The sequence below is a fragment of the Rhipicephalus microplus genome, chromosome X (assembly GCF_043290135.1).
Source record: "Rhipicephalus microplus isolate Deutch F79 chromosome X, USDA_Rmic, whole genome shotgun sequence".
In the NCBI taxonomy this organism is placed as follows: Eukaryota; Metazoa; Arthropoda; class Arachnida; order Ixodida; family Ixodidae; genus Rhipicephalus; species Rhipicephalus microplus.
The window spans coordinates 133,834,897-133,862,707 of NC_134710.1; the positions used below are offsets into that span (position 1 = coordinate 133,834,897).

Here is a 27,811-nt window from a genome sequence, read left to right on the forward strand (position 1 = left end):
GTCCGGGTGACACTTGTAAGACAGGCTGTCGCACAGAGTTGACAAGCAGCCAATTTACAAAGATGGGAAAAACGAATGCAGTAGCTGTGCAAGCAGGCAAAGCAAGAAAGTTTCCAGAAGAAACTATCAGTGCCATCTGGTGCGTAAACCATTAAAAAACAGAATCAAGAACCCAGTTCTGGTGAGAGCAATTACAGGGCAGATGCAATTGCCCAGAGCACCATTCGGTACATAAAAGCACTATGAACTGTTAAATCTGGTGTTCCGTGAATTAACATCGCATGCATTTATGTCAAAATAAAACTACGGTCAGAGCTAGGGTGGCTAGTTATAATGCAATAGTGTTACAGCGCACGCTCTTGGAAAAAGCACTCTGGCTTATTATAATGAAATCACTGCATTTTGTACTCATTCATATTCAGAAAGACATTGTTAATTCACCTTTATGATAACATTGAACCCTAAGGGCACCTGCGAGGAATAGAGATTTCTACTTTGAATCGGGCAATTCGTAAAATCGGGTTTTATCAGATCGAGCTTCTACTGTAAGTCGAAACACGAGAGTTTTCCCATTGCTACTAGTTTTACAAAGAAACCAGACATTACCGACAAGAAGTGTCAAAATAAATTATTGAAGAAAAAATGCAAATGGCTGCAGAGAACATGTTCAAATAGCCAGGCCAGCATGTCTTATTTACTGCATTTCTACAATGCAAATTAAATATTGAAGAAATATAATGAGCTAATTAATTACATAATAGTATTTCAATTATTTCATTGGGAGATTAAATGTAGCTGCAATCATTTACATTTGCAAAGAAATTTAATCCAACACTTTATCTATAGAGCGGAACCCCTTTATAAGAGAGACTGATATAAGAGACACCAGTGTGCCTACAGTAAAATATGGGTAGATTGAAAAATGCATACATGGTACCATGCTTATAGCAGACATCTCATATAAAAGACAAGAATCGCTGCCCAGAGCATGCCTTTTATAAAGGGGTTCAACTGTAATATGTTAAAAGACTGTACTTGAAACACCAATACAGCTTCTTTCCCATCATGGTTATATTTTGACCAAGCCCCAATGACCATGTATACAAGTGGTCTTTAAATGACTACAGAGACAAAAGCACTGCAGGCAGTTGACCGGGTTTATTTGTACGATACAAGGAATCGGGTCTAAGTTGAGTCACCAGAAAAGTAATCTGAGGGGAGTGTGACATGATACAAATCTTGAGGAAGGACAAAAGTTGAATATACAGCATGCTTGGGATCTGGATGACTGGAGGCCATTTCACTTAGTTACATGGAACATGATGAGGCGAAAGTTGAAGGCTTTGGCAGCAAGCAGTTTGTTGCATTCGGCCGAGTCCAGCAATGGCAGCGGTTGGTATGGACTTTCCATGGCAGCTTCTGTAAACTCATGCTGGTACAGGCGAGGATTTACCTTGAGGTCTCCAAATGGGCCCTTCAGAACCATATAGTGGATGCCCATGGAGCTGTGTGGCAAACAAGCTTCCAATAAACCATACTGGCAAGAAAGGCACCATCAAGATACTATACTTATTTTAACCAACTTTAAACATGGCACAGTAGCTCATTAAGAGTTGCTGAAACAGATTGTCTCAGCAGCCCTTTCAATTTTATTTACAAGGTCAGCATATGTGTACTTTTAAAAGGAAGGTATCGAATATTATCTGGCTAAATTAATACTGAGAAAAATAAAATGAATAAAAATTATCTATGCAACCAAAACTATCAAAGAGGCAAAATATTTTGAAGCATCTAAGGAATGCTTTCATTTTGTAATACTACCAGTAAAGTAAATATGTTGCAGTAGTCCACAGACTTGTACTTCCGTTTATACTAAACGACATTTTCAGATGCCTAAGAGGCAAAAATATGCTTTAACAGCAGCACTAATCAAAATCCATAACTTTAAAACAGTGTCATATTAATATGCTGCAATTACTCAATATTTAAAATACACTAGCACTACTAAGGCACCTCAACATGCAAAATTAATGCACTGCAGCAAAAATTTTTATACTACGAAAGCATTCATGAATTGTTTCTTGCACCTACCACTTCTACACCACAGTAATTTAAGATTCACAGGCTGCCTACTGTAGCTTCACCATAGGGTGCATCAATTCCCACCATATATTATCGACACTTCTCTTCCAATGAATACAAATTTAGTCTGGACCCCAAGTCATGAATCTCCACGGCACTCGGTGCACTTGCGCCATCACCCAAGCCCATGTGCTTCAGGCGTCACAAAAAGAAGACCATGAAACTGCGGAGTAGTCCATACTCCCGATGCACAACACACTTCTTCCACAGTATGGCCTCCCATGTAGGCAATACTTCCACACAATTCCTTGAATAACGATGAGGCTGTTGTCTGGCAGCAACTTTAGACCACCAACTTTCTGTATTAAGCTCTTATACTGCTATTCACCGTACCGTCTACATGTAGAGACATCCTCACTGTGACTGCCATGAAACCTACACCACTCTACAAGGACATGCACTCACACACCCAACATCCCTGCAGCCATGGGAGACCAATGTTATTCTGCTCGAACCCGCATGATTAGCAAGAGCTGGTGTGGCACGCCCGATAGCCACGCAAGTCTGTAGAGGTTTTCGACCAAGGTCCCCATTTGCTAGTGTAAGAGGGGAAGACCACTCTAGCTGGTGCTCCTTAACTCTTTCCTTAACACGGGGAAAGTGGCCAATTTTTGTATATTTCAGCTAGGAATTTTTTGTGCAGTTTCTGCTAGGTTTACAGTGTTATGCAATACACCAAAATAAAGGTGAATGAATGTACTTTCCTATGCTGTTTATTTCATAATATAAAACTTATTTGCTCCAAAAAAATTCCTGTACGAAAAAAATCAAAATTTTACAATTTTTAAAAAAAATAAAGCGACTACTCTTACAAAATATTTTTGGGGGAAATTCCAAAATATACAAAATCTTCAATAGTAACTTAGCAACGTTATTTAGAGGAATTGCAAAATTTGATAGAGTTGTCTTTGAGTTACAAAAAATTGCGTCATGCATAGTGAAATGGTGAATTTCTGGGTTGGCCCAACCCAAGATTTTATTTTTTTTTGAAGGAGGGAGTTTTGCCAGAAAAATACTAGATACCAAAATACAAGCATTAAATGCACATTTTGAAAAGTACATTTGACAAAAAAAAATGGCAGCTCTAAATATGTAACAAAAATTTACAAACGCAAATAATTAACTAAGTTCACAAAAAAGGTAATAATGATAAACTTATATCTTCTGAGTAAAAAATTATGGAAAAGTTATGAGAAGTGCACAGCGGAGTGGAATAGCAATGGAAAAAATGAAAGCTTTAGCTCAAAAACTTATTGAGCTACAAATTGTTAATTCAGGCAAATCGGTGTGCCAGGCACCAAAACAATTTCCCGCTGTGAAGCACAAATGGATGTTGCATGTGCGACAGAAAACGTTTGTCTTGTGTTGAATTTTGTTCTCTTGGTAGCACTTTTTACAGTTGCGCCATATGTCCAATCTCTCAGGCTTATGCTGTACACCTGTGGGTGGCCGAACTAGGGAACTTACTCGCAACTAACAGCAGAAGTTCCTGGCTCATCTGGTGCAATTCCTTCGTCGGAGCTGAAACTGCTCGAGAAGTCCAAAAGATTGCTCGTGTAAGCGTCGGAATCGAGTGAAATCGCTGTTTTCTGAGTGAACGTTATTTCGGACGTCGGCGCCATCGCGGGGCTCACGTGCGCTCTAATCTTTTGAACTCGCGCACACTTTAAAAATCGGCGCCCTGTGGTAAAAAAGCGAACCCTGTAGAAAAAGCAATTCTAGTGTGTTGACAATCACCTAGATGGCGCTAGGGGTCTCAAAGCGTGGTAGTTGTTCAAAAATAGTGGCGTGAAATCATCGCTCACCGGTGAACGATGCCTAGTGGCGTGGTAAGGAAAGAGTTAAGGATTACTTCCCCTTCTGTACTCCTGGCAGAACTATTGCTATAATGGTAATCTGCCATTCTCTTCATACAAGCAATGCACACACTTATAATTCACTATTGTAGTTCCCTACTCTGATGCTCAAGCTGTTCCTAGACTGAGCCATGTTAATAATATGCGAGGTTTTAAATCCCAAAATTATGATACGATTATGAGGTGCCATTTCGGAGAGCTCTGGAAATTTTGAGCATCAGGTGTGCATCACACAGCACACTGGCCTCTAGCATTCTACCGCCACCAAAATACAACCGGCACAGCTGGGATTGAATCTGCAACCTTCGGTTAAGCAGTCAAGCCCCATAACCACTATACTACCACGGCGGGCTTCACTGACCCATGTCGAACCACAGTGCAACAAGTATTTATTACAAAATCGAAAAATTTTAGAAGAAAAATGGGGTGCCATCTGATCTTGACAAAGCTTGTCCAAGAGGTATTTTGCCAGATTTTAAATGCAAACAAAGCACCCTACATGCATAAAAGAAAGATTAGCCGCAGTTATCAGCACTAAATAATTCTCTGAAACTAGTCTGAACAGTCACATGTTTATGGCCCTTCACTTCTTCATAATTACTTACCAAGCAACACTATGCGTGGCCATGAGCACAGATGCACTCATGTAGATGAATACCTAAGTGCTGAGGAATGCAAGTAGGTGGCAAGGTGGGATGCAAGAACCAGTGGGAGAAAGTGACACAAGCAACAGAGTGCAACAACGAGCATGATAGTATGCTGGGGTGTAAGTGAAATCTTCCAAGGCTTGGTTAATTTTAGTAAACAAATAGATGGTAGCCTCTCCTTCAACTTGCGAGTTGCTACTTACGCTGAAGCTTTGCTCTTGAGCACAAGGTGGTAGCTGAGGGTGCGCTCACAGGACTGTGTTGGATCACGCTGATTGTCATTCACCCGTGCTTTTACAACCCACTGTGAGCCAAAGGCAGTGAAGCGAGATGTCTCATAGTACAGCTTGTGAATGAACTCATCAGTGCGGTATGGTTTAAACTGCAAATCTGGAAAAAATGGTACTGCCATTGTAAGCAAGCACTAAAAAATTAGAATCCCTGAATGACAAGTGAAGCCTAATTACACCCGATTCTTATGTTCAACTCCAAAAGAGAACAAAAGGAGTACCACAATAACAAAACATCCCTTTAAGTCTATTCACTCTTCATGGTAGTCTTCCTTTGAGATGAAGGGATGCTAAAGGCAAATATGAAGTCAACAAGAATTGTTGAAATAATATTTTGGAATTACTTGTACAGCCTCTTTCGTGCCTACGAAATGCTTAGCTTGAGAAAAAAAAAAACTTTAGCAGTTCGCGTACAGATAGCGTAAATCAAACCAACCGCCTCTGAGAACAGCCTTCCAACACAGCATGTGCGGTGCCAGCTATGTCCGGCGCAGCAGCGCACGTGGTGAACATGGAAATTGATTTTTTGTAAGAATTGAGCTAAAATACACAAGTTCTATATTATTCTGCCTTCTAATGCACTAAAATGCTTTCTTGTGAGTGGAGATGTGAAAATGCAAGTCCTTAACCGCCCAAGTGCCTTGGACGAGCAGAACTCGTCCTGCCCAAACTGTCACCAAACTTATTTCGACAAACAGAAATCCTAGCAGAATAGGTACTCCCCTTTAGCGTTGAGGCGAAGAAGTGCGCATTGACGGCTTAAACTGCGTGCCATGCACTAGATGGCAACATTTGCTCACGGATTTAGTTTTCTCCTGCTGCAGGAGCACGGTTTTTGTATGGAAAGACCGCGTGCTGTGGTGGCAACCCATGCATAGCTGGCCCGTGAACACAAAAAAGCAGCTTTTCATTTTCATAATCTTCGAGTGATGATGATTTGAATACAGATATCTTGCGTCCTGAAATGAAGACAGCGATGACGGTGAATTGAGCAGCTCTTCCGGTGATGATAAAGACAGCTTAGAAGTGAACACAGCGGGTGCCAGCCAGTGAAGCCACTTGGCGTTATTTCACGTAATAAAATTTTCCACACAGTCCCGAAGCTTCCCGAGTGAAATAGCCCAAGGGTGCTTAGCCTACTCAAGTGAAGAAAGTTGTGGAGCCTGCAACTGTTTTTTTATATGACGTTTATATTTTTTTAGCAGCAGGTAGCTGGTTTCCTACATATTGTTCAGACATAAACTTCATTGTGTTGATTAGACTAAGTAATGGTACAAATACTTTTTCAACATTGACTAGCTGCTTTTTAGAACAATCATATTCGAAATCAGTAATTAAAAAAAAATAGACACTTTTGGTCGAGAAACTAAAGAAAAAAAAATTGATCAGTTCAGGGGTTAATTATACTGAGGTCCCACTATGTCACTGGGCTTGTGTTACAGAATGTCCCACAAGTGGCCTAAATCACGAGCTACATTTACCACCATTTTCACAATTATTGAAGCAGCAAAGCACAACATTTAAGAGGACTGACAAGTTATTTTTTTTCGACACGTTTTTTTACAGCGTGACAGAAAGCTCACTTTTCGTAGTGTTTGTAGCTGCAGTAGTTAATCCCAAAGATATGTAGCTATTTTACAAAGTAGCATTTTTCTACCTGGAAGGCATTTAAGAGGACTGACAAGTTATTTTTTTTTCGACGCGTTTTTTTACAGCGTGACAGAAAGCTCACTTTTCGTAGTGTTTGTAGCTGCAGTAGTTAATCCCAAAGATATGTAGCTATTTTACAAAGTAGCATTTTTCTACCTAGAAGGCTCTAAACACAGATGTACTTTTCTTTCAGCAATGCTGAGAATCAATAGCATTGCAGCTAGGCCTTCTCACGATTTAATATAGCTGTCATTTTTCTGCTTTCACAGAATTTCCTCTAACTATGCTTAACCACCTTTTTTCAAGCTTTTTAACTATTATTGAAAATAACAAGCTTTTACATTGAGATTATTTGGCATTATACACCTTCCCTATAGATCTTAGATGTTTGTAAACAGCGGTAGGCGCCTTCAACATACATATAAGGTTTTCAGTAGCGACGATGCGGCGCAATGGCTCCTTCCAGCCGGCTAAGCTCACAAGCTCGCTACCGCCCTCTATGATCTTGTGACAAGTGGCACAGCATGTACAAAAGCTGCCTCTGAGCACCCCGCTTTGGGGTGCCTCCCTTATGTTTACAAGCGGCAGCCACAACAGAGGACGTCGCGGCAGTTTTAACAGCGAACCTGAAATGACCATATGAGCTATGTTGACGGTTAGCTCTAGCTTCTATAACCTCATCAAAGTGTGATGTTTCTTAACAGCAGAAATGTAGCTCATTTGCGAAATTTTTTCACTGTTACGGCAATCTGCATGATGCATTGGTTAATTGGTTAACTAATGCAAGAACGACCAACCCAATCCAGCAACAGGCTCTAGGGTACAATATACTTATGCACAGTGCTATGAATCGTTACAGTCAATCCTCGCATATAGATATGCCAGAAATGTAATTCATAAAAACGACAAGGGGGATCTCGGTAACTTGCTCTAGGGTACAATATACTTATGCACAGTGCTATGAATCGTTACAGTCAATCCTCGCATATAAATGTGCCAGAAAAGTTATTCATAAAAACGACAAGGGGGATCTCGGTGACTTTCATTCTTGATACCCTTGTGATAGAGCTTCAACTACATGCTGCGGACAGTGAGGTTATGTGCCTGTCAGGTCCGGGGCTAAACATTAGTGCGCTCAAGTCGCGGCCGTGAAAGTCGTACAGACCATGAACAGGCTCTGCAAGTTTCCCCGAGTGCTCTATTCTGTGAATTCTCGCAGACATGAAAATCTCGTGAAGCGCACCGCAACCAGAACAGCTTTGCCTGGTACACTTGCGTCAGCTGGGTCATTGCAGCCACATTTAATCAGGAAAAGCATTGTAAAATCAATTCTTTTGTTTGCTGCTGCTTTAAAGAACCGGGCCCATGTAGAAACACATGCTTTATGACTAAGTGACACCTTTAGTTCACGCGAGTGTAACAAAATCCTTTTAACATGCCTAAGATTTCTGCAGCTGTATCAACAATGGCAACCATGAAAAATTATTGGCATATGACAATGCTATTCACAACGCTAACACGTTTTGTATTTGAGGTAAGTGTGCTCGCTATGCCTCCTCACAAATCTTATGCCAAAAATGCGGTGCACCACATAACAGTTACAAATGCTTGACAAAGCTAAACACTTTTGCTGGGTAAGCCACGCTGAAACCAACCGGTAAACCGGCGTCAAAGGCAATTTTCTTTTGATGGTCTTTATAAACAAAAAAACTGACAAACAAAAAAGACCTGGTCCATCTTTCTTGTGCCTCCCTCACAAAAAAACCATGACAGCTCGTAAGTGCACTGTATTTTCTTCTTTGCATGACAACGAACACCGCACGCACCAGCGAAAATGCAGCAGCAACTGCAGTAGGTACGGCGGCTTTTGCCAACCATGTGAAACTAAACGCCCAATGACAGGGCCACCCCATTTTCGTGACATATATCTATAGACCTTTTAACAGGAGAGAAAAAAACACCGTCATGCTGAGCTGCACGTGGGCGAGTACAAAGGCTGACAGGACAGCATTGGCACTGCATTTTGGAGGGGGTCACAACTATAAAGCGCAGCCCAAAGAGGACTATGATAGCACACAGGGAGGCGTTCGTGGGCAGCTCTTTTATTTTACCCTGTTTGGCGTGCCTTCGCCCAAGGTTGCCTCTACCTGTGTCATGGGTGGCTTGTTCCAGCATTGTCACTCTTTCGATGCACGAGCAAAGCCAAGTTATTAAGAAGTTCACTAAGCATATGCATGGCTGTGTCGAGTAGCAATGCGCATCATTTCTGAAATTAGGTGTAGGTAAGCAAAACTATGTCACTCCAACATCTGAGTGACTTGGAAACTGCGTGCATGGTTGCATGAGCACGCTGAAAAGTTGCTCAAGCTGCGCCGCTGTAACACGTACTGTACAATTTATATCTACAATTGGTGTAAAATGAAACACAAACAGCAGAGCACGTGCCGCAAGCATTATAGAAGGTTAGTGTGCACCCTCCAGTAATCACCCTAGACAGGTTTGCTGTGCACATCCGTTTTGGCAGCACAACGCGATTACCCTAGAGTCCAGTATTCTCACCTCTGTTCTAGTGCTGATTTTTGAAACAAAGGCAACAAACAAAATTAAAGGTGAAATGACCAAAAGTGTGTGGTACGCCTATGCCAGCCCCTATCAACACCATACCAGAACCAGAACACAAGCAAAAAAAAATATTGCATTCCAAAGACATCACGCAGTGCTGCCAAACTGGATGAGCGCACCTGTCAGAAGTGATTACTGGATGGAGTACGCTAAACTGTTCCTAATGCTTGGGCAACGCGTTGCCCTGTTCGCGTTTCATTTGATGCCAATAGTACATTTCCAAGGAGTAATATCTTTTAGTGTAAAAAAACTATCAATACTTCAATACTAGCAATAAGATATCTGAACACATACAGCAATCAACAGTCACGTGGCCAGGTGCATCGAATTGATTGTTCATGTTTTTGCTGAAAAAGATCTTTTTTTGGCTTTCAGTCAAGAAATAGTGATATAAATGCATTTCCTACAAAAAAAAAACCCGGCTAGTTTGAGTGAATGCGACAGACAATCTTGCCATCAGAGGAGGCACCTAATTTCATGTTCCGCGCACTTGACGATCCCTTTATGTATTGATAGCTTGTATAAGTGCGACACAGTGATGAAGTCTGAAATTTTTAAAAATATCTTCAGTCTACATTTACATTTACCTAGTTTTCTCCAGCCAATGCAAATGTAGCTTTGTACAAAGTCCAGCGTTTTCTTTTCTTAAAAAAAAAAGAAAAAAGATCTTGTGAAATTTTTACGGAAAAATTTTTCTTATTGCTAAAGCTTCAGATGAAGATCATATCTTATAGTTCAGATCATTAGTTATAACACTTCTCACTGTTACTTGCCTCACACAAATAAATGTTCCACAGATACAGTGAGGCAAGCAGCAGCATGCAGCATCCGCTCCCTGCTGTCAGCATTCGTCAAGCCAGTATTTCAATGGCAAGTACTCACGGCCTTCGTGCGACATCTTTACAAATTTTTGTCTGCCTTCACAGCAATTTGCTCCTTTAAACAGTAAGAAAATGTTAAAGCAATTTACATACAATTTAGGTACATGCTACATTTAGTAGCTGCCTATCACTCTGACATCGTTAAAAATGCTTTATGCATGAAACTGCATCTGTTTGTTTGGCAAGTGAACGTACAAAGTGTTAAGTTAAACTTCCGTGTTTCACATACTCAGACCAAGATATTATTAAAGCCACACCACAGCAACTCAAAAAGTAGCTATGTCGCAAAAGCACAACAATGTGCTCTTGAATGCCCTTTAGTCACAGCATAGGCGAGATGGACCCAAAATGCTTTTACCCGAGATTAGTTAAGAATTCTCAGTAAGTCATTTCATTATATTTTCTAATGAATTGTAGCTCTCCTCGTAAAAGTTTAGTGCTTTGGAGCCAGAAGTGACAGCAATGCAAGTTTCCTCAATGCGAAGCAGTCTGCATGAGTTGCTGCTCGAAGTATGGGGCATACCTCTTCCCTCCAAGCAAAAATGATTGCTTTATTTCTTTTTTTTTTTTTCACACCAACAAAGCATCACACGTGCCCTTGTGCTTAAAGCATTGCTTTTGAAGGCAAAAACTATGTGTTTTCTAAAAATGTACTAGTTGCTCTTTTGACATTATTGCAAAAAGCTCATGCTCAACAAGCACTATATGTCATGTTTCTTCCAATTTTGCCAACGTATGCTTTTTGCGAGAAAATTATTATAATGAACTGAAATTCATGATAAACAAATACACAAACTGCCTCCTTTGATTTGAAAAGAATTCTCTAATCTGCCATTTTCATCAGGTTGCAAGGTTAGGACAAAAAGCTTTTGCATTCGTAAGCGTATAAGTGCAGAAGTAACCAGCGTACATTGAAGATTACAGGCTTTTATCACTAGTAATTTTGCAGTTTATTAGGTCACCCGCTGGCTGGTGATAGTTGAGTCGACGGTAATAATACAGCACCTAAGACCCAACCACCAACTGGTCTTTGGTAGAGAAGTTAAAGAGTTATAGGGTCAAACCGTGCCATAATTAGGTTGTGTCCTACAAGAAAATGCCCTTGTTTTATTCAGTATTTATTAATACAATGAAAAAAAAATGCAATGAGTTTTTTTGCAAAAGATATGTAATGATACTTCTGACGCCAACCTGCTGTGCCAATATGCAACATGAGAACAACGAATTGAATAAGCACGCATGTTGAAGGGGGCAAATTCTCGTAGGGTAGTGCAAAATGGGTACTTTGCACCCCCTACCAGCGTTTGCCCACTCCCCACCCCCACCCCACACACTCAACACTCAAGCCACACTACACCACCCCTCTCCTTCTCCCTCGCTGCAATGCAAGATGGGTTTGCACACCCCGAGACAGAATCCTGTCGACATCTCTGCACGTTGACTACTGCTAATAATGAAGTCACATGATGTGTCAAGAAAGTGCAATTTAAATTCTTTCTTGTCAAGTACAGCTATACAGTACCATTGAAAGTGATCTTCTCAAATGACAGCAGTTCAAAGATGGTGTTGTACAGCATCTGCTCCTTGTGCATCTGCTGGTCAATGAGCTCAAGGGCTTCCATCACTTCTCCACCAGATTTGTGAGGATGTGAGCACACTTGGGAATGCACATCCAGCTCATGGTACGGACCCCTCCATTGGCAGCCAATGCGACTGTAGTGGCAGCGTGTCAACCTGCATTCACATGCCACCATCTCACAACTCAAGGTCTGGTCAGCAATGTAGTACGCATAATACTTGCACAGGGCACAAGCCAGTCAAAAATACTCTGCAGTTATCACATTCGTGACTTGACCTTCTTATCTGTAACAGAGAGTCAAGTTCTACTCCAATGTGTCCTCTTTTAACCAGATAAACGTGCACACACAGACACGGACAATAGAACAAAAAAATGCACATAATGTAAGTGCTTGTTCTAGTGTCTGTGTGCGATCCAGTTAAAAGATGAACCAACTAGCCCAATTATCCATGCTACTCCAATGTCTCATCCATATAGTGTCCTTAAGAGAGGCGAACTGGGTGGCTGCACTACCCCTCAACTGTTGTACTCCCCGTGCTTCACTGACACTCCAAAAGAATTCTTTTGAAGTACAGCAGCTTTTTTTTCAGTTGAGCAGCAGTGCATCCAACTTACTAGAAAGCTGTAATTATTTGCATTCATAGCCCATTGCAGGACATTACAGGAGATTGGACCATTTGTAAAAATCTAAGTAGGCTTTCATCTTAGAGGACTTGTTATCCAATAATTTCTCTCACTCACAGGCCGATTTGGTTGCTCCAAGTACATTTACTTTTCCCTATTCCAGGGATGGTACACAGCACCATATAGGCTTTCCAAAGATTACTGCAGGAATATCATGCCGCAGAGAGAGCAAAAAGGGGAAACAAAAGGCAGGAGTGAGTGTTGAATAGGGTGATAGTTTGTTTCACTAGTATGTGCAAGGTTATTAGGCAGAAAATATTTTTGGTTGTGCACACACCCGACCATTTCAGTGATGTTCCGTGCAGGAAATTTTCCCTTTTTGGGGGAATTTTCGCCTGTAATTTTGAGCTAAAGGGAAAAGGGGAATCTTAGTGATATTGCATGAACCTTTAGGAATGGTTAAAATCTCCTATGACAATTGATAATTAGCAGTCACAGTGTGCCTTCATCTGCTGCAATTGGTTCTGGAACATGCACCACGCAAGCATAGCCTTTGACATTTGTTTCCGATTTTAGCGATATTTAGTTCAATACTGGTGTTAAACTTCAAGCCCACGATGTGCAGTGTACTAACAGTATATTAATTAATAAAGTCACGCTTATGTTGTATAGCAGTGGAGGAGCTAGCCATGATTTCAAAAGTCGCCAGTACGTCAGACACAAGTAATTATAGTATGTGTGTGCGTGGATGGGGGCGGAAATTTGTACTATTGTGCAGAGAAATATGCTGGAAATCGCATCAATGTTTGCAGGGAAAAATTCCCGAAATAGGCAATTTTCATGTCTCTGAAAGGGAATTCTTGAGCGTAGTACCGAAGATCTCTTCACCATTTTACAAATTGTTGGCATTTGCAAAAATGTTAGGGTGCATACAAAAGTTACGTCTTCGGAGCAATTTCTGGGAGGCCTTTTTGGTGCTCATGCCCCTTCCTGAGAAGTGGATGTGGGCAAACAAAAATAAGTCGGTGAATGAGAGTTTTTGGTTGGGGAAACAATGCTTGCAGGAAAGCCTATTTATTCGATTTTGCAAATACATAGTCAATAAAAAAAAAGAAGAGTGATTCATCAAGGTGGCAGATGCAAGCTACTAATAATGAAAAAATATTGAATAACTAATAAATTACAACTAATAATAACTCACTAAAAATAATTATTTATATTGTAACACCATTGCAATGTAACAACTTCATTGAATTAAGAGTGAATGCTTTGATTTCATCAAAAGTGATCTTGATTGACAGATATGTGGGGTTTAACATCCCAAAATCACCATATGATTATGAGAGACACCGTAGTGAAGGGCTTTGGAAATTTCGACCACGTGGGGTTCTTTAACGTGCACCCAAATCTGAGCACATGGGCCTACAGCATTTTGGCCTCGAAAATGCAGCCGCTGCAGCCAAGATTCGATCAAAAGTGATCTTAGATCACAGTACTTGAACATTTGAGCATCTCAATGGACAAAACAAGCAACCAAAAAGTGTAAGCCTTTGATAGAAATGAAAAGAAATGGAAAGACATGTGCTTTATGTTTACAAGATGAAACATATTATCAGCCCTATATTAAACAACACAAATCTGAATTTGGTGCAAAAATTAATAACCTCAATTTCTAAATTAAACTGTCATCGGTAAAGACCGGATTATAAGCAAATGTACATTTTGTTCCTTGTGTTCATATCATGCCGTTTTGATATACGAGCAAGAATTAGAGGTCAACAAAAGCTTTTATAGTGTTTTTATAGTACATATAAATGCCTATTTCAGGTGTTCGTGCCTAAATGCCTATAAGTGCCTATAAATGCCTATTTTCCAAATCAGTGCTTATATGAGCACTATTTAAGTGCCTATAAATGCCTATTTTCCAAATCAGTGCTCATATGAGCACTATTTAAGCCCATATTTTGTTTTCAAGCGCAGTTTGAAACCATTATTTGTGTAAAAAAGCAACATTGATATTTTCAAACACTATGAGGTTCTCTAGTTCTAGCAACTTCTGCAAAACAACCGCTAACCACAGTGAAATTGCACTCCCTAGCCACCTGGCAAGCGATTGAAGAAGGAGCACGAGGAGTGCAAAAGACGCTATTTTTGCAGCCCTAAGTGGAAGCACCGTCTGCAGGGGAATGAGGAGCGAGAATTAAAGATGGGAATAAGAGTGGTGTCTATGGCCGAGGTCGTCTTCTACAGACAGCTGTTTAGTGTCCTGAAGGAATTGAAGGAATTGAACAGCAGGTTTTTCTGTGCAGCAGTGGATAGGTGGAGAACAAATGAAAAATGATGGAGGACCACTCATGGAATGCTCATGTTGATTCAGTGGTGGCGAAGGCCGCCAAATCGATATAATTCATACAGCGAAGCCTGAGACAGGTGCTGCATGTTTACAATCAACGGTGTATTCAGCATACATTCACTCTATGCCTGAATATGCTTGTGCCATGCGCGATCCCTTGGCATAACTCTTATAATGACAAGCATGAAAAAAAAAAAAAGGCTGCATGGTTTGTCCTAAACCATTACTCAAAAAATGACAGTTGTACCAATATGAAAAATGAACAAGGATGGGAAGTGCTATCATCGCGTCTAATTAAACTGCGGTTAACGCTCGTACGTCTAGAATTTCATGGTAAAACTGGCATTCGAAAATGATTATACCTAAACAGTCTTCTTCGTGCATTGGTAATTGTTTTGAGATTTTAGAATATTGTATCAGATCTAATTCTTATATTAATTGGCTTATAAAGAGAACAAGTGTGCTTTATCAATGAAGGCGTGTTTTCCTTGACATTGTAGCCATCTGCTGCAGCACCTTCGAATAAAAAATGTGATGTGCACACGGCTTTTGTTTTGTTTGTAATTTACTTTTAAGCACCCCTCTCTAGGTGACATAGAAAGTTGTAGTTCGACACTAGAAGTTCTTGCGTGCCCAATAAAAAGCGTTTTATCACGGTCATTTTTCAGATTAGTTCGCTACGAGCCAATAAACTGCAATACGAAGAGGCAAGCTTGAATCTCTTGCCTCTCACCCCATGAAGCCATCGCGAGCCTAATTGCTTGCCATCTCTTTTCAGCATCAGGGCTGGAAGATCACATGATGCATACACACCACGAACATCGTGCGTAAGCAAGGTCACGCGCGCATGACGTGCCCCAGCCTACTCGTGCACGTACGCCATCGATGTTGTACCATCCATTTCTATAGGATGGATCAGTCGGTGCGCGTACTTTTGGAGAGGCTGGGAAGGATCATGTATCTTAACCGCAATACACGACGTCACTCTGCTGAAACTGTGGTCAGAGACGACGCACCAAACACAAGCTAAGCGTTGTCAGGGTTAGCCAAGGCATGATGCAGGAACGACGAAAAGACAAACGCAAGAGAAATGGCATAGTAGCAGTAGTAGTATATAGTAGTAGTAGTAGCAGTAGTGGTAGTATGTGTGGTTTTACGTGAAAAAACCACAATATAATTATGAGCAATGCCGTAGTGGATGTCTCCGTAAATTTTGACCATCTGGTGTTCATTAACGTGCACTTCCGTCTAGATGCGACCGCCACGGCCAGAATAGAAACCACGACATTCGGGTCAGCAGCGGAGCACCTTAGCCACAAGTCTACCAAGGTGGAAACGAAACGACGACCGATTAGTGTATAGCATCTCGCGGCCACTGAAAACAAAAATAAACATAATAACAAGCTGACATTCGTTTGCACTTTTTATTATTTTCCTAAGCTTTCAATCATTATACTCATTTTGAAAGGTAGTGCAAGGATGCAGGGAGAAGAAAGACAAAGAGCACCGTCTTTATTTTCCCTTTGTCTTTCGACTTCCCTTTCAGTATGATATGAAGCAGCAAGGCCAAACCAAAGTACGCCTCATTCATGCTACACAACAGAACACACAACTTACACATGCCAATTACAATTCACATACAATTCTCTTAATGAGGTACTATTTAAACTGCAGGATATAATCAGCAGACGGGAGATTTTTCATCCGTTTTTTTTTTTATATAGCCAGCATTTAACTAAGACCTGATGAAGAGTGTATAATGAGCGACGTCAAAGCACTAATGTCAACGTAAATTAGTGATGTAAAAGCAGGACTATTTCTTGCTGTACGTCGCTCCCTCCATCTTGGGGCGCATGCCCGGGAGAAGGGCAAGTGGCATTCAGTAGAAATTTGACTCACAGGACACTTGATTCACAATGCTAGACAACAAAACAAAAGCCTGTTTTCTGCGAATCGCCCGGCAAATGCATGCCTATGTTCAACCGTTGGTGCCTTTGTGCTACCTTAAACATTATTTTTTTTTTGCTTTTTCTCATAGATACAAGTCACTGACGTCTTTGTTTAAAATTATTTCAATTTTTGTAGAAATTTATCGTGTGTATACGATTTTGAAGGCCTAAAACGGTGTTTTACCTGCCTGTCTTTGGTGCCTAAAACACACTTTTTTGGTGCCTAAAAATCCAGCCTTTAGACTCATCGGCACTCCAAAATTCATGTATAACTAGTGTTTCAACAGAATATACTCTACAATTATTCTAAAATAGCAATAACAGTTTGGTATTTGCATATTGCATGAAAGTAACATGCTAAAAAGTGGCACACCAAAAAGGCATGAAAAAGGATATGAAACAACAATGGCAACCACACTCATTACATGATGGTGTGAGAATGTGTGTCTATACATTCAAATTAGTAAACATCTGATGCTTTTGGTGGTCTATTCGAATGCTTTGAAATGCGCTCACTGATAACTGAGCTTGGGCTTCTAGGTAGGGAGAGCTTTTCTTGGGAGTACTGCGGAATCTAAAGAACCAAAATGCACACCTACTAGCAAAAATACACGCCTACTACCATGCCATAACATAGTACTTAAGTGTATAAATAGTTTTTCATTTGCTTAGCAGTAATTAACACTGCTTTATTAATTATTGAACTGGCAACAGTTACAGGAAGTCATAGATAAAATACAGTTGTTCACTTCACAACAATGTCTTCATTTTCTTTTCATTTCCTAGACAGCACCACATTTTCAGTGTGCCTGTTTTCTAAAGTAAACATCACATGTGCAGGCCAGTATGTGGCAGCAAACATTCAGTTTAGTTCTCCAAGAAAAATGCACCTGTATTAAAGATAGTGAAATGTACACCGAACATTCAAAATGTCCATCTCCTATTTACATTTTTTAAGCACATGTTTTTCTGAACGTGACATTGGTGCAAGTGAGAAAAGCTAAAATCAGCTCCAAGCTGCCATGTTACTTGTGCAGTAACGTAATGACTGGGGAAGTAATTAAAGCTCTAGAAGAAATGCAAAGAGGCAAAACTGCTGGTGAGGAGAATGTGACTACGGAACTGCTGAAATATGGCGGAGAGATTGTGTTAGAAAAACTGGCCACCTTATATACGAAGTGTCTCTTGATGAGAATGGTACCAGAATCTTCAAAAACGACAACATCATCTTAATCCATTAGAAAGAAGACATAGGGGACTTGAACAATTACAAGCCGATCAGCTTACTGTTCGTTCTCCACAAGCTATTTACAAAAATAATACCTAATAGAATTAGGGTGACATTAGAATTCAATCAACCAAAGGACCAAACAGGATTTTGTACAGGCTACTTTACAATAGACCATATCCATACTGTCAATCAGGTGATCGAGAAATGCACGGAATACAACCAACCCTATACATGATTGATTGATTGATATGTGGGGTTTACGTCCCAAAACCACCATATGATTATGAGAGACACAACGCCTATACATAGCCTTCATAGATTATGAGAAGGCGTTTGACTCAGTTGAGACATCAGCAGTGATGCAAGCACTACGGAATAAGGGCATCGACTAACCCTAAATATAAACATATTGGAAGAAATCTACAGCGGATCCACAGCCACCATAACACTCTACAAAGAAAGCGACAGAATCCACTAAAGAAGGGCGTAAGACAGGGAGCCACGATCTTTCCAATGGTATTTACCGCGTGTTAACAGTAGGTTTTCAGGGCCCTAGATTGGGAAGAGTTAGGGATAAGAGTTAATGGAAAGTATCTTTGTAACCTGTGTTTTGCAGATGACATTGCCTGATGAGTAACTCGGGAGACAAATTACAGCTCACGATTACAGAACTGGACACAGAAAGTATAAAATTGTCCTTAATATTACTATGCACTAAACTAAGATAATGTGTAACACCCTCAACAGGAAACAGTGCTTTGTGATAAGTGGAGAGTTATTGGAAGTGGTAAAAGAATATGTCTACTTAGGATAGTTAGCAGCCGCTGATCCGAACCATGAGAGTGAAGTAACTAGAGGAATAAGGATATGGGGTGGATCACATTCCGCAAGCATTCTCAAATTATGAATGGTAATCTACCACTAGCCCTCAAGAGAATGGTATATGAACGCTGCATCTTGCCAGTACTTACCTACAGTGTAGAAATCTGTAGGCTTACAAAGAGGGTTCAGCTTAAATTGAGGACGACACAGCGAGCGATGGAAAGGAAGATTATAGGTGTAACTTTGATTTGTGGGGTTCAACATCCCAAAACCACTATATGATTATGAGAGACGCCGTAGTGGAAGGCTCCAGAAATTTTGACCACCTGGGGTTCTTTAACGTGAACCCAAAAAGGAAAGGAAGATGATAGGTGTAACTTTGAGTGATATGTGGGGTTTAATGTCCCAAAACCACCATATGATTATGAGAGACGCCGTAGTGGAAGGCTCCGGAAATTTTGACCACCTGGGGTTTTTTAACGTGCACCCAAATCTGAGCACACTGGCCAAGAACATTTTCGCCTCCACCGGAAATGCAGCCGCCGCAGTCGGGATTCAATCCCGTGACCTGCGGGTCAGCAGTCGAGTACCTTAGCCACTAGATCACCGCAGCGGGGCTGATAGGTGTAACCTTAAAAGACAAGAAGAGAGCAGAGTGGGTCAGGGAACAAATCAGGGTTAGGAATATCATAGTTGAAGTCAAGAAGAAATGGATATGGACCAGGCATGTCGCGCATAGGCAAGATAACCACTGGTCATTAAGGGTAACTGACTGGATTTCCAGAGAGGACAAATGTGCGAGGGTGACAGACTGATGAAATTAAAAAGCTTGCAGGCATAAAGTGGAAGTAGAAAGCACAAGACCGGGCTGATTGGCGGATCATGGGAGAGGCCTTTGCTCTGCAGTGGGCGCAGTTAGGCTGATGCTGATAATGAACAGGAATGTGTGGAAGACCCACCTCCATAGCCTTCACTCCACTGTCAAGATGAGCTGTGCCCGAGTATAGAGTGCGAACAGCCTGGCAGTTATTTCAAAGAATCCATTGCGTACATGCTTTTCTCTTATTTGAAAAAAGGCTGTACCACGTGGTCTTTCTCTAACATCAAGTACTAAATGAAAAGATGCACCTCCAATGCACCTTGCTTATGCAGACCTACTACTCTCCATTTTTTCATTAATGTAAACAAATATGAATCACTAGGCATTGATCAATGTACCCACCAATGGGCAAGTTGGCTTATCATGCATTAATAGGAAAGTGACATAAATGACACAGCCATGATGATGACGGGACAAGTGCACTTCCTGCAGGCAGTTGTCCCGCTCTCTTGTCAGTGTTGTTTTTTTCCCTCACTCAGTTATTCCTCTTTGAGCATTACGATTTTTCATGTAGCAAGATGTTACCTAAGCAGTATGAACAACTTAAATTTAAGTAAAACTTCCGAGCAGTAGCTCTACACCTCCTGGTAGACACACAGAAAGTGACATAGTGCATACATTTGACCTTAAAGTTCAGCAGAGCTAAATGTCCTCCTCAATTGTGCATCACCATAGAAATGGGCATATACAGTATTGGTCTGTAATCTCCCATCTACCCCTACCCATCAGTCGGTGAAAGCTGGCACCTTAAGACTTCACCTCCTGTCACATAACCCTGTCATATACTAAGAGAAATGTGAATGGTGTATCACTGCTTGCTGCGCAGGGGTGCTTCAGGTGGGACACAACCACGATGTGCTCTGCACGGCTGTTGCTGCTATCACTCAACTAGGACAAGCTTGGTTTAACCATTTCAACCACAGATCCTTTTTTTTGCTGCTTTTTGATCAGTTTTGGGGGGAAAACTGTCACAAAAGCAGTTCACTTTCTTTGAATAAAGCAGATGCTGCTCATAAGAGGTGCCTTGGCTGTTATCCTTGAAACTGTCAGTGAAACTACATCTGACCCAATTCTTTCACGAAATTACTATTGTAGCTTGATAAAGGGAGCAGAACCTCGACAAAAATTCTGTACCTCTGATGCTACACCATATAGAGTAGTTCACAGAGCTCCAATCTTAAGAACCCACCTCACAATTTACTGTGGATGCATGTGCATGGGAAGATTAACTTGTAGTCACATAAAGTTAAACCCCTTTATCAGAGGCATGCTCCGGGCAACCATTCTCGTCTGTAGGCATTTTCTTGTTCACCCATATTTTGATGTAGGCACACTGGTGTCTCTTATATCCATTTGTCTCTTATATCAGTGTCTCTTAAAAAAGGGTTCGACTGTAATACATACACACTCATGGCAGTCCATCAAATCATGTGTAATGGCTGCTTACCGAATGTTGCGTTATGATCCACAAAACTAATTCAATCTTTCACTGCGCATGGAATGAGGATGAACAAAGAGACACAGAGTGCTTTGTATGTCTCTTTTTTATTCGTCCTCGTTTCATGTGCTGTGAAAAATTGAATTATACTGCACCAACTAGTCCAATGCTCAGCCTTAGTGAATCACACAACTACCTTTAGGAAAGCTACCTTAGGAAGGCAACAAGCAACGTAGCTACCAAGCCTGGCAACACAGTATGAAGTTCCGTCTTCTCTGACAGGGGCTTACACGCTGACCATTGTGGGACCTACTATGGCAAACTTTATTCACCTCACTTGTACTCTGTGTTATTTGCAAAAATAAATGACTCAATGAGGTTACTTTTAATTATGAAGTTTCCAAATTCTTGCCTATTTCTGTGTGATGTCACACTCAAAAAGGACTCAAATTACAGTTGCAACTTTCCCCATGTAAACAGGGCCAAATGTAAAGAACAGTGGAGGCAGAATAAAAGCAGCGGCAGTGACCAATGAAAAAGTGGGAACACAAGAGCATATGAAAAAATTTTAATTCATCTTATAAATCAGATCAGTTACACATGGAAATGAATGCAGTGGCATTTTCTTTTCTATGGTGATTTCCTATGGCAATTAGTAAATTTGTGCATTAATTTAAGTAAATATTATTCATGCCCTGCCCATCATGATGAATAAAGCCTACAAATTTTGGAATAATAAGGAAATGATACTGGTATACATATGAAATGACCTCGCTCCTCTGAAAATGACATTGAATAACTTATCAGGTTAATGATGTTTTTTTACACCTTTATTTCAATTCTATCTTGGCATGCCAGCAAAAATGTAGAATTATGTGCCAGGCCACAATAGGAAAACTGCGGTGCTGCCCCTGATGCAACACAAAAAACACTCACTTTTACTGTCAAGCCCTAGATTCAATGGTGTATATGAAGGCACACATCAATCATTTGTATGATTTTTTTTCAACAATACAAAAAATCCCATTACAGCATCACCCTCTGCCCCAAATTTTTAGGGTAGCTTCTTTCATGCGTCTCATTGTAAAATAAGGTCAAAATGTTATTTGGAGCAGGGATAGCCAGCAAAAGCTTGAGGTATTCACCAATACAATAGTAAGTCAAGCTGAAAGGTTAAAACAAACAGCTGTTATTGATTTACCTAAGAGCTTGTTTCGAGGAGCATAAATTAAAAAAGTAAAGTGAAGTTCAAATGCAGTGGCTTTCATACCCACAGCTCAGTGCTAAACTGCCATCTTTAGTGAGCTTGTGACATGTTCACTCAATGGCCCTTTCTTCTGTCTCGAAAATGCTTTACAGCCTTACTCCCAGCTTGTAAAATGCCACCTCTGCTAATCAAGATTACTTTTCTTTGTCTCCCGTCTGTGTCAGTTGCTGCTAACAATGGAATATACAGTAGTTTTCTTGGTCAATCACACTTAGTGATAAATTTGCAGGACATAACGTCCACAACACTCTTTGTTGCTTACGGCAACCATTCAATTCACTCTAGAAAAATAATGCTGATGGCAGGTGCACCATCCCTTTTGCTACACCTGCTGGAGTTAGAAAGTTGGCCAGTCAACATGCACTGCTGAACAAAAGAAAGTTCTTTCATTAAAAAATATTAATAATGAAGGTAAAATAGGAAGTCATCTTTCGGGACGCACCGCTCTTCGCAGAGATCCGCCTCATGACGTTCAATCTGTGACCTGGGAAGTTCACTGGAGCAGAAATGACATTCGGTGGGCAGTTCACAGACTGCTTTCTCAACAGCAAGGTTTCGTGAGCAGAGCTCGCGACTGATGACTGTCCTGCAGTTGGGGCAGGTGGCGGTCTCGTCACGGAGACGCGCATCTGCCAGGAGATGAGTAAAACAACCGGCACACATCAAGTGGCCGTTGGTGCACTGCAAAACCACAGCAGGGAGAGGAAAATCACCATGGTTGCCCCAGCAGAACGCTCTCCTCTTGGGAAGCTGCTCCATTAGAAAACCTTGCAGGGAGGGAAAAAAAACTGCAACAAAAGTGATCAGACAACACAGAAAGGCCCAGCCTGGAACCTGGGCACTTGCCACACCTATGTGCATTACCACAAACACCCTAAACACGCACATGGCAGCAGCACAGAAACAAAAAAAGGAGAAATAATGCATCAAAAATACTGTTAACCATAACCAAAGTCATATCCAAGTCCTGGGGAAAAGGTTGCAGTAAAAGCTACAATAGCACCAGATGTTAAAGGCCAACAGTCAAGTAGATTATTGCCACAGACACACACACACATGCAAGCTCCCCAGCTAGGGCAAGTGTGCTCGACAGGATCTTCTGGTCTACGAACCTGAAAGAGGCAGAAAGATATATAAAAAAGCAAGCTGTATTACAAGAAGTTTAGACAAAATCCTTAACTACAACTTGAGAACTTACCTATTCTACATTACCTGGAGACATTAATTTGTCAAAAAAAGCCAGTCCCACAGCCTGTCCCAGCTACACAGCATACTATGCTGCTCCTTGACAGAACAAAGCATGCCATTTGACAGGGCAGTCCTCAATCTACAGCCATGTGCCCCTAATTTAGGCAGCAATTGGTTCTCCATGCCCAGCATAAATGTGAAACTATTCACACTGAAGCTTACAAAATGGAAGAAAATTATCTGCTTGAGAATTGCAAGCAAGTCTCATCCATTTAAACCCATCATATGTGCAGTCAACACTACCTAGTCTGTTAATCTATTGCGTGGGCATGCTACTCTGAATAAACAGAGATCTACTTTGGAATTGGGCTCGGAAAGCAGATGAGTGCAACTATAACATCCATCTACCAACAATAATTACACACTGCCTGTATCAAGTACTAAGCTTTACGAGTGAACAAGTGCAAGTGTCTATAGACCCCAGCCAAGGTTAATACCTTATGTATTGTGCTTGCAACTACAATAGATACTTTGAAGGGGCATGCAGCTCCTCGATGAATACTGCCGGTGCCAAGGGTCATGCCAATTAAATTATTGGAGGCACTCATTCTGTGATGTGGCAGTGCAAAAAAGAAAAGCGCCTCGTCCGTCTCTTCTCTGTCCTGTGTCCTGTGTTACGCGCTGTTTTTTCACTTCGTTGACCATGTACCAACCGGCCCAAATAAGCACTTTAGTTAGTGCATACTTACCCTTTCTCAGAATAAATTTTGATATCGTAACTACTTTAGCCTTCTCAGACACCTGATGAAATGTCTTCCAGCTAGCAGTGCATGCTAAATCTCATCAGCTCTCGGTTTACAGAATGGCCTTGGAGCATAGTGTAGTCAGGGCATGCTGCTAAATTTGGATGTGCCACACAGAGGGTGTCAAACATTGACTATAATAACACTTCAGGAGCTGCAATCAGCAACATGCAGTCCTTGCTGCCCCTTGAAGCAGCCAAGGCAGCACTGCATGTGCACAGTGTCTACACAATAGAACCAACACCATGTGTATGCTTTGGTTGTGTTTATTGCACCACCAGTGATTCTTTTACAAAAATTGTACATATACAGTTCATGGGGGGCGTGATATCTGTGATAAGAACGGCCCAAATCTTCGTGAATGGCCCGTGCATCTTCGTCTTTCGACCATGACATCGCGTGTGACGGCACAAGTCCGGGAATACACGTTACGTAAAGTCCTTCAGTCCACATAGTTTTTCAACACAGAACTCGATCAAAATCGGGCGTGGGTGCCACTGATAAACTGGAGAGCAGCATTTTTATTAACTCAGCAAGGATATGGGTCAGCCACACTACAACAACGAAATAACTTGCAACTTCTGACAGCCACAGTTCAGCAGTGAAGTTAGATGCGTGTACAGTAAGCTTAACAGCTGCTAAATATGCTACACCACAACGAAACTTAAAAAAGAAAAGCACTTCCAATCTCCGATGACACAATTTTTCCAGTCACATAACGCAAGCACAATGAAAAAATATAAAGTAAGGAAATACATATATAAAAAAGAAGTCTAAACAGTAAAGAAACATGCCAGGACAAAAAAGAACTTATGGAGAAACAAGATACATTCGTCGCCGCGTACCTCTACATTGCAACCCTACACCGCCCCACTGAGCCGCACACTCCGTCGAATGAGCGACCATGAAAGCGGCGCGTTTATTCGGCCGCGACGTTCACAAGGGCGGGAGGAAGCTGTTACGAGCCTGCGATTGGATCTGCGATCAGCTGATCTCCCACGTACCTGATAAATGGCGGTGCGGGGCAGGTCCAAGCATACCGCGCAGCAAAGAATGCCGCCCAGCCTGTGCTCCAATTTGTCAGACTTGCCAGGCGTTCTTTCGCCTGCCTTGAAGCGCTTCTTAGCGGGTCCGTCTGGTTCAGCCAAGCATTCGTCGCTCGTCGATTCTGCCAGCTCTGAGCCCGACACAGAGCTGCCAGTTTCGTCGGCCATTTTCTGCCTTCTGTGGGGATGCCGTTTGTTTTGATCGCGACAGAGAGAACCAGCTGTTCTGTACGCGTCACACTTTTTTCATCCAATGGGATCACGCAAAGCACATCACGTGGCTTTGACCGGCCACTGATCGACACGCCAGCATTGCGCAACGTCTTCTCCTTTCCCCACCTCCTTCCTATAGTCGTGGGGCGGGTCGGGTACCATGGCGCGACGTGCGCGTGTTGCTCGAGGTAGACGAGAGATCACCTAACAAGTCACGCCAAGGTCGTGCGAGGAGTTGCTTCTAACACTAACACGAGGCAGAAAGCATTGGTATAATTCCGGCGTAGCATTTAAATGTGTGACAAGCGGAGGTTCGGATGACAAAATGTAATTTTCATTTCGTACAGCTGAGTCATAGTGATATGACACTATGCAGCACATGGTTTGGCAGCCATTTATTGCCACATAGAAGGGAACAAATGCACCACGACTTGGCGCAAAAACCCTTCAAGCATATGCAGCGCCATTCTCAGGTACTGGTGCTCAGACACAGGTGTGATCGCCAACAGGCTGCGTGCAATAATTAAATAACATAGGATTTGCGGATGCTGTGCCCACTATAGATACTAGTATTTCTCAATATTTGAGTGCAATGTCACTCGTGTATTGTGCGGCAACTTTGTTACAATGCAACCACAAGCTTATAAATATACAGAAGCAAAACACATATATGTATACACACGTACTGATCACATCACACTGAGGTGTAATGAAATTTCTCGAAAGCATGCACTTCATGTCATACTCATGCACAATAAGAAATGGCATAGTTAATGCAGGCCGAAATTTAGCAAAGTGAAAAGAATGGCATCACTCTAGCTTGTAATCTAAAGAATAAGACCAGAAAAAAGAAAGCATACATCCTTCAGTAATCACACACAAGTCCTAATGAACACACAGCACTAAATATACTACAATAAACAGGTTTAGTTCAACAGACGTGGCAGATTTAACATTTTGGCAACCCGATACCTTCATCTCTTCATTACTTTTGACCTGTCACTGATACACAGAAAACATGCTCCTATCAAATATGAATTCTATATTTTGAGGACACCAAAAACTTGCGTTCAAACATTTTGGTGTGATTTAATGGATGACAATTTTTTTTTCCTCACACGAATCTTTGACTACATGAATTTCTGCAGTCTATGTAGATTTGAAGCATGCATCTATGAGCTCTGTTTAAATATCTGCCAATGATGCTGTACTAAAGTGCATCACTGAATTTAACATAAGGCTCACAAACACGCCAGTCTCTGATTGCAAAAGACTTCAATGGGCAGGAACTATAGTGTGATGTTGTTGAGCCAATTTAGGTTCATACAGCTCTCACTTCACCCTGCTGCAGATTTAAAGTGTCTGGCAAATGAAGCAAGCCAAACACTACCTTTTTTTTCCAGACACTCAGAGGCTCATCTCCTCTCATTACACCAAATTCTCTTCAGTGTGAGAAATTCCAGCACTATGCAATAACAAAATAAGTAAGAATGTGAAATAAAAAAGGCAGAAATTATGAATGCAGTTAGCACAAAAAAACGTTTATGCCATATCGGACTGCCATCTTGAAATGAGCAGTAAAGGGGTAAAAAAAACAATCTGCCAAAATTGGTCAATTACTTTTCCACAATACTAAAGAGTTTACTATGAGCAGATGCTTGGTAACCCAGAAAAAGGTGCAAAAAGGTAAGATATTGGTGGAAGAATTGTGGCTAGAAGATAATCACATTAGCTTGTTGCAACATCATAAATTTTAAAGGTATTTTCTATAGCATTCAGCACTTAGTAATTAAGATAGGCTGAAATATGTTCTAAATTAGCCAAATAATAAACAGGGCAAAAATCAGACACATCTGAGGAGCAAATGCAGCTCAAATACATAAGAATACTTGCAATTAGGGGCATCACACCGAGGCACAACCACAGGGCTTACAGTGCAGAATTCAAAAATTAGATCTGTGGCCTCAATATTCTGTTATAATAACCAACCTAGCACTGGCATAGCCGGGGAGCGTGAGGGGTTCAGCCCCCCTCGAAATTTTTCAGTTTTACATGTGCATATATACATGCACCAAGACAAATGTACACACAAACATGCATAAAGTACGATTCAACTGCCCCCTCCCCCCCCACCCCCAAAAAAATTCTGGCTATGCTACTGTAACTATAGTATCATAAAATTAACAATACCTTATTTTTGCATAACATACTACATCAGTCCAAATGGTTCATTGTCCCTTTAGGCAGATACCATTGGCTAGTGATAAGGGCTATATTAACCAAAGCGGGCACTGTGGAGATGTGCTCAAAAGAAAACAAGCAGTCTGTAT

The 27,811-nt window shown here is 41.2% G+C and overlaps 1 protein-coding gene across 4 annotated transcripts; it reads right to left on the reverse strand.

The window, feature by feature from the left end:
• Nucleotides 1–1,139: 1,139 nt before the first annotated feature.
• On the reverse strand, nt 1,140–27,595 carry LOC119176515 (zinc finger TRAF-type-containing protein 1-B). 4 transcript variants are annotated; one of them, XM_037427838.2, is made up of 5 exons: nt 25,227–27,595; nt 22,674–22,912; nt 11,611–11,822; nt 4,849–5,035; nt 1,140–1,505 (listed from the first exon to the last, which is right to left on the reverse strand). In XM_037427838.2, exons 1-5 carry the CDS (start codon nt 25,434–25,436, stop codon nt 1,301–1,303), a joined length of 1,053 nt encoding a protein of 350 aa, XP_037283735.1. In that variant the 5' UTR covers nt 25,437–27,595; the 3' UTR covers nt 1,140–1,300. The 4 variants fall into 4 exon arrangements, with proteins under 4 accessions (XP_037283735.1, XP_037283736.1, XP_075733874.1 ...); XM_037427839.2 differs by having other exon boundaries at nt 22,674–22,998; nt 25,227–25,409; XM_075877759.1 differs by having other exon boundaries at nt 22,674–23,019; nt 25,227–25,409.
• Nucleotides 27,596–27,811: the final 216 nt, after the last annotated feature.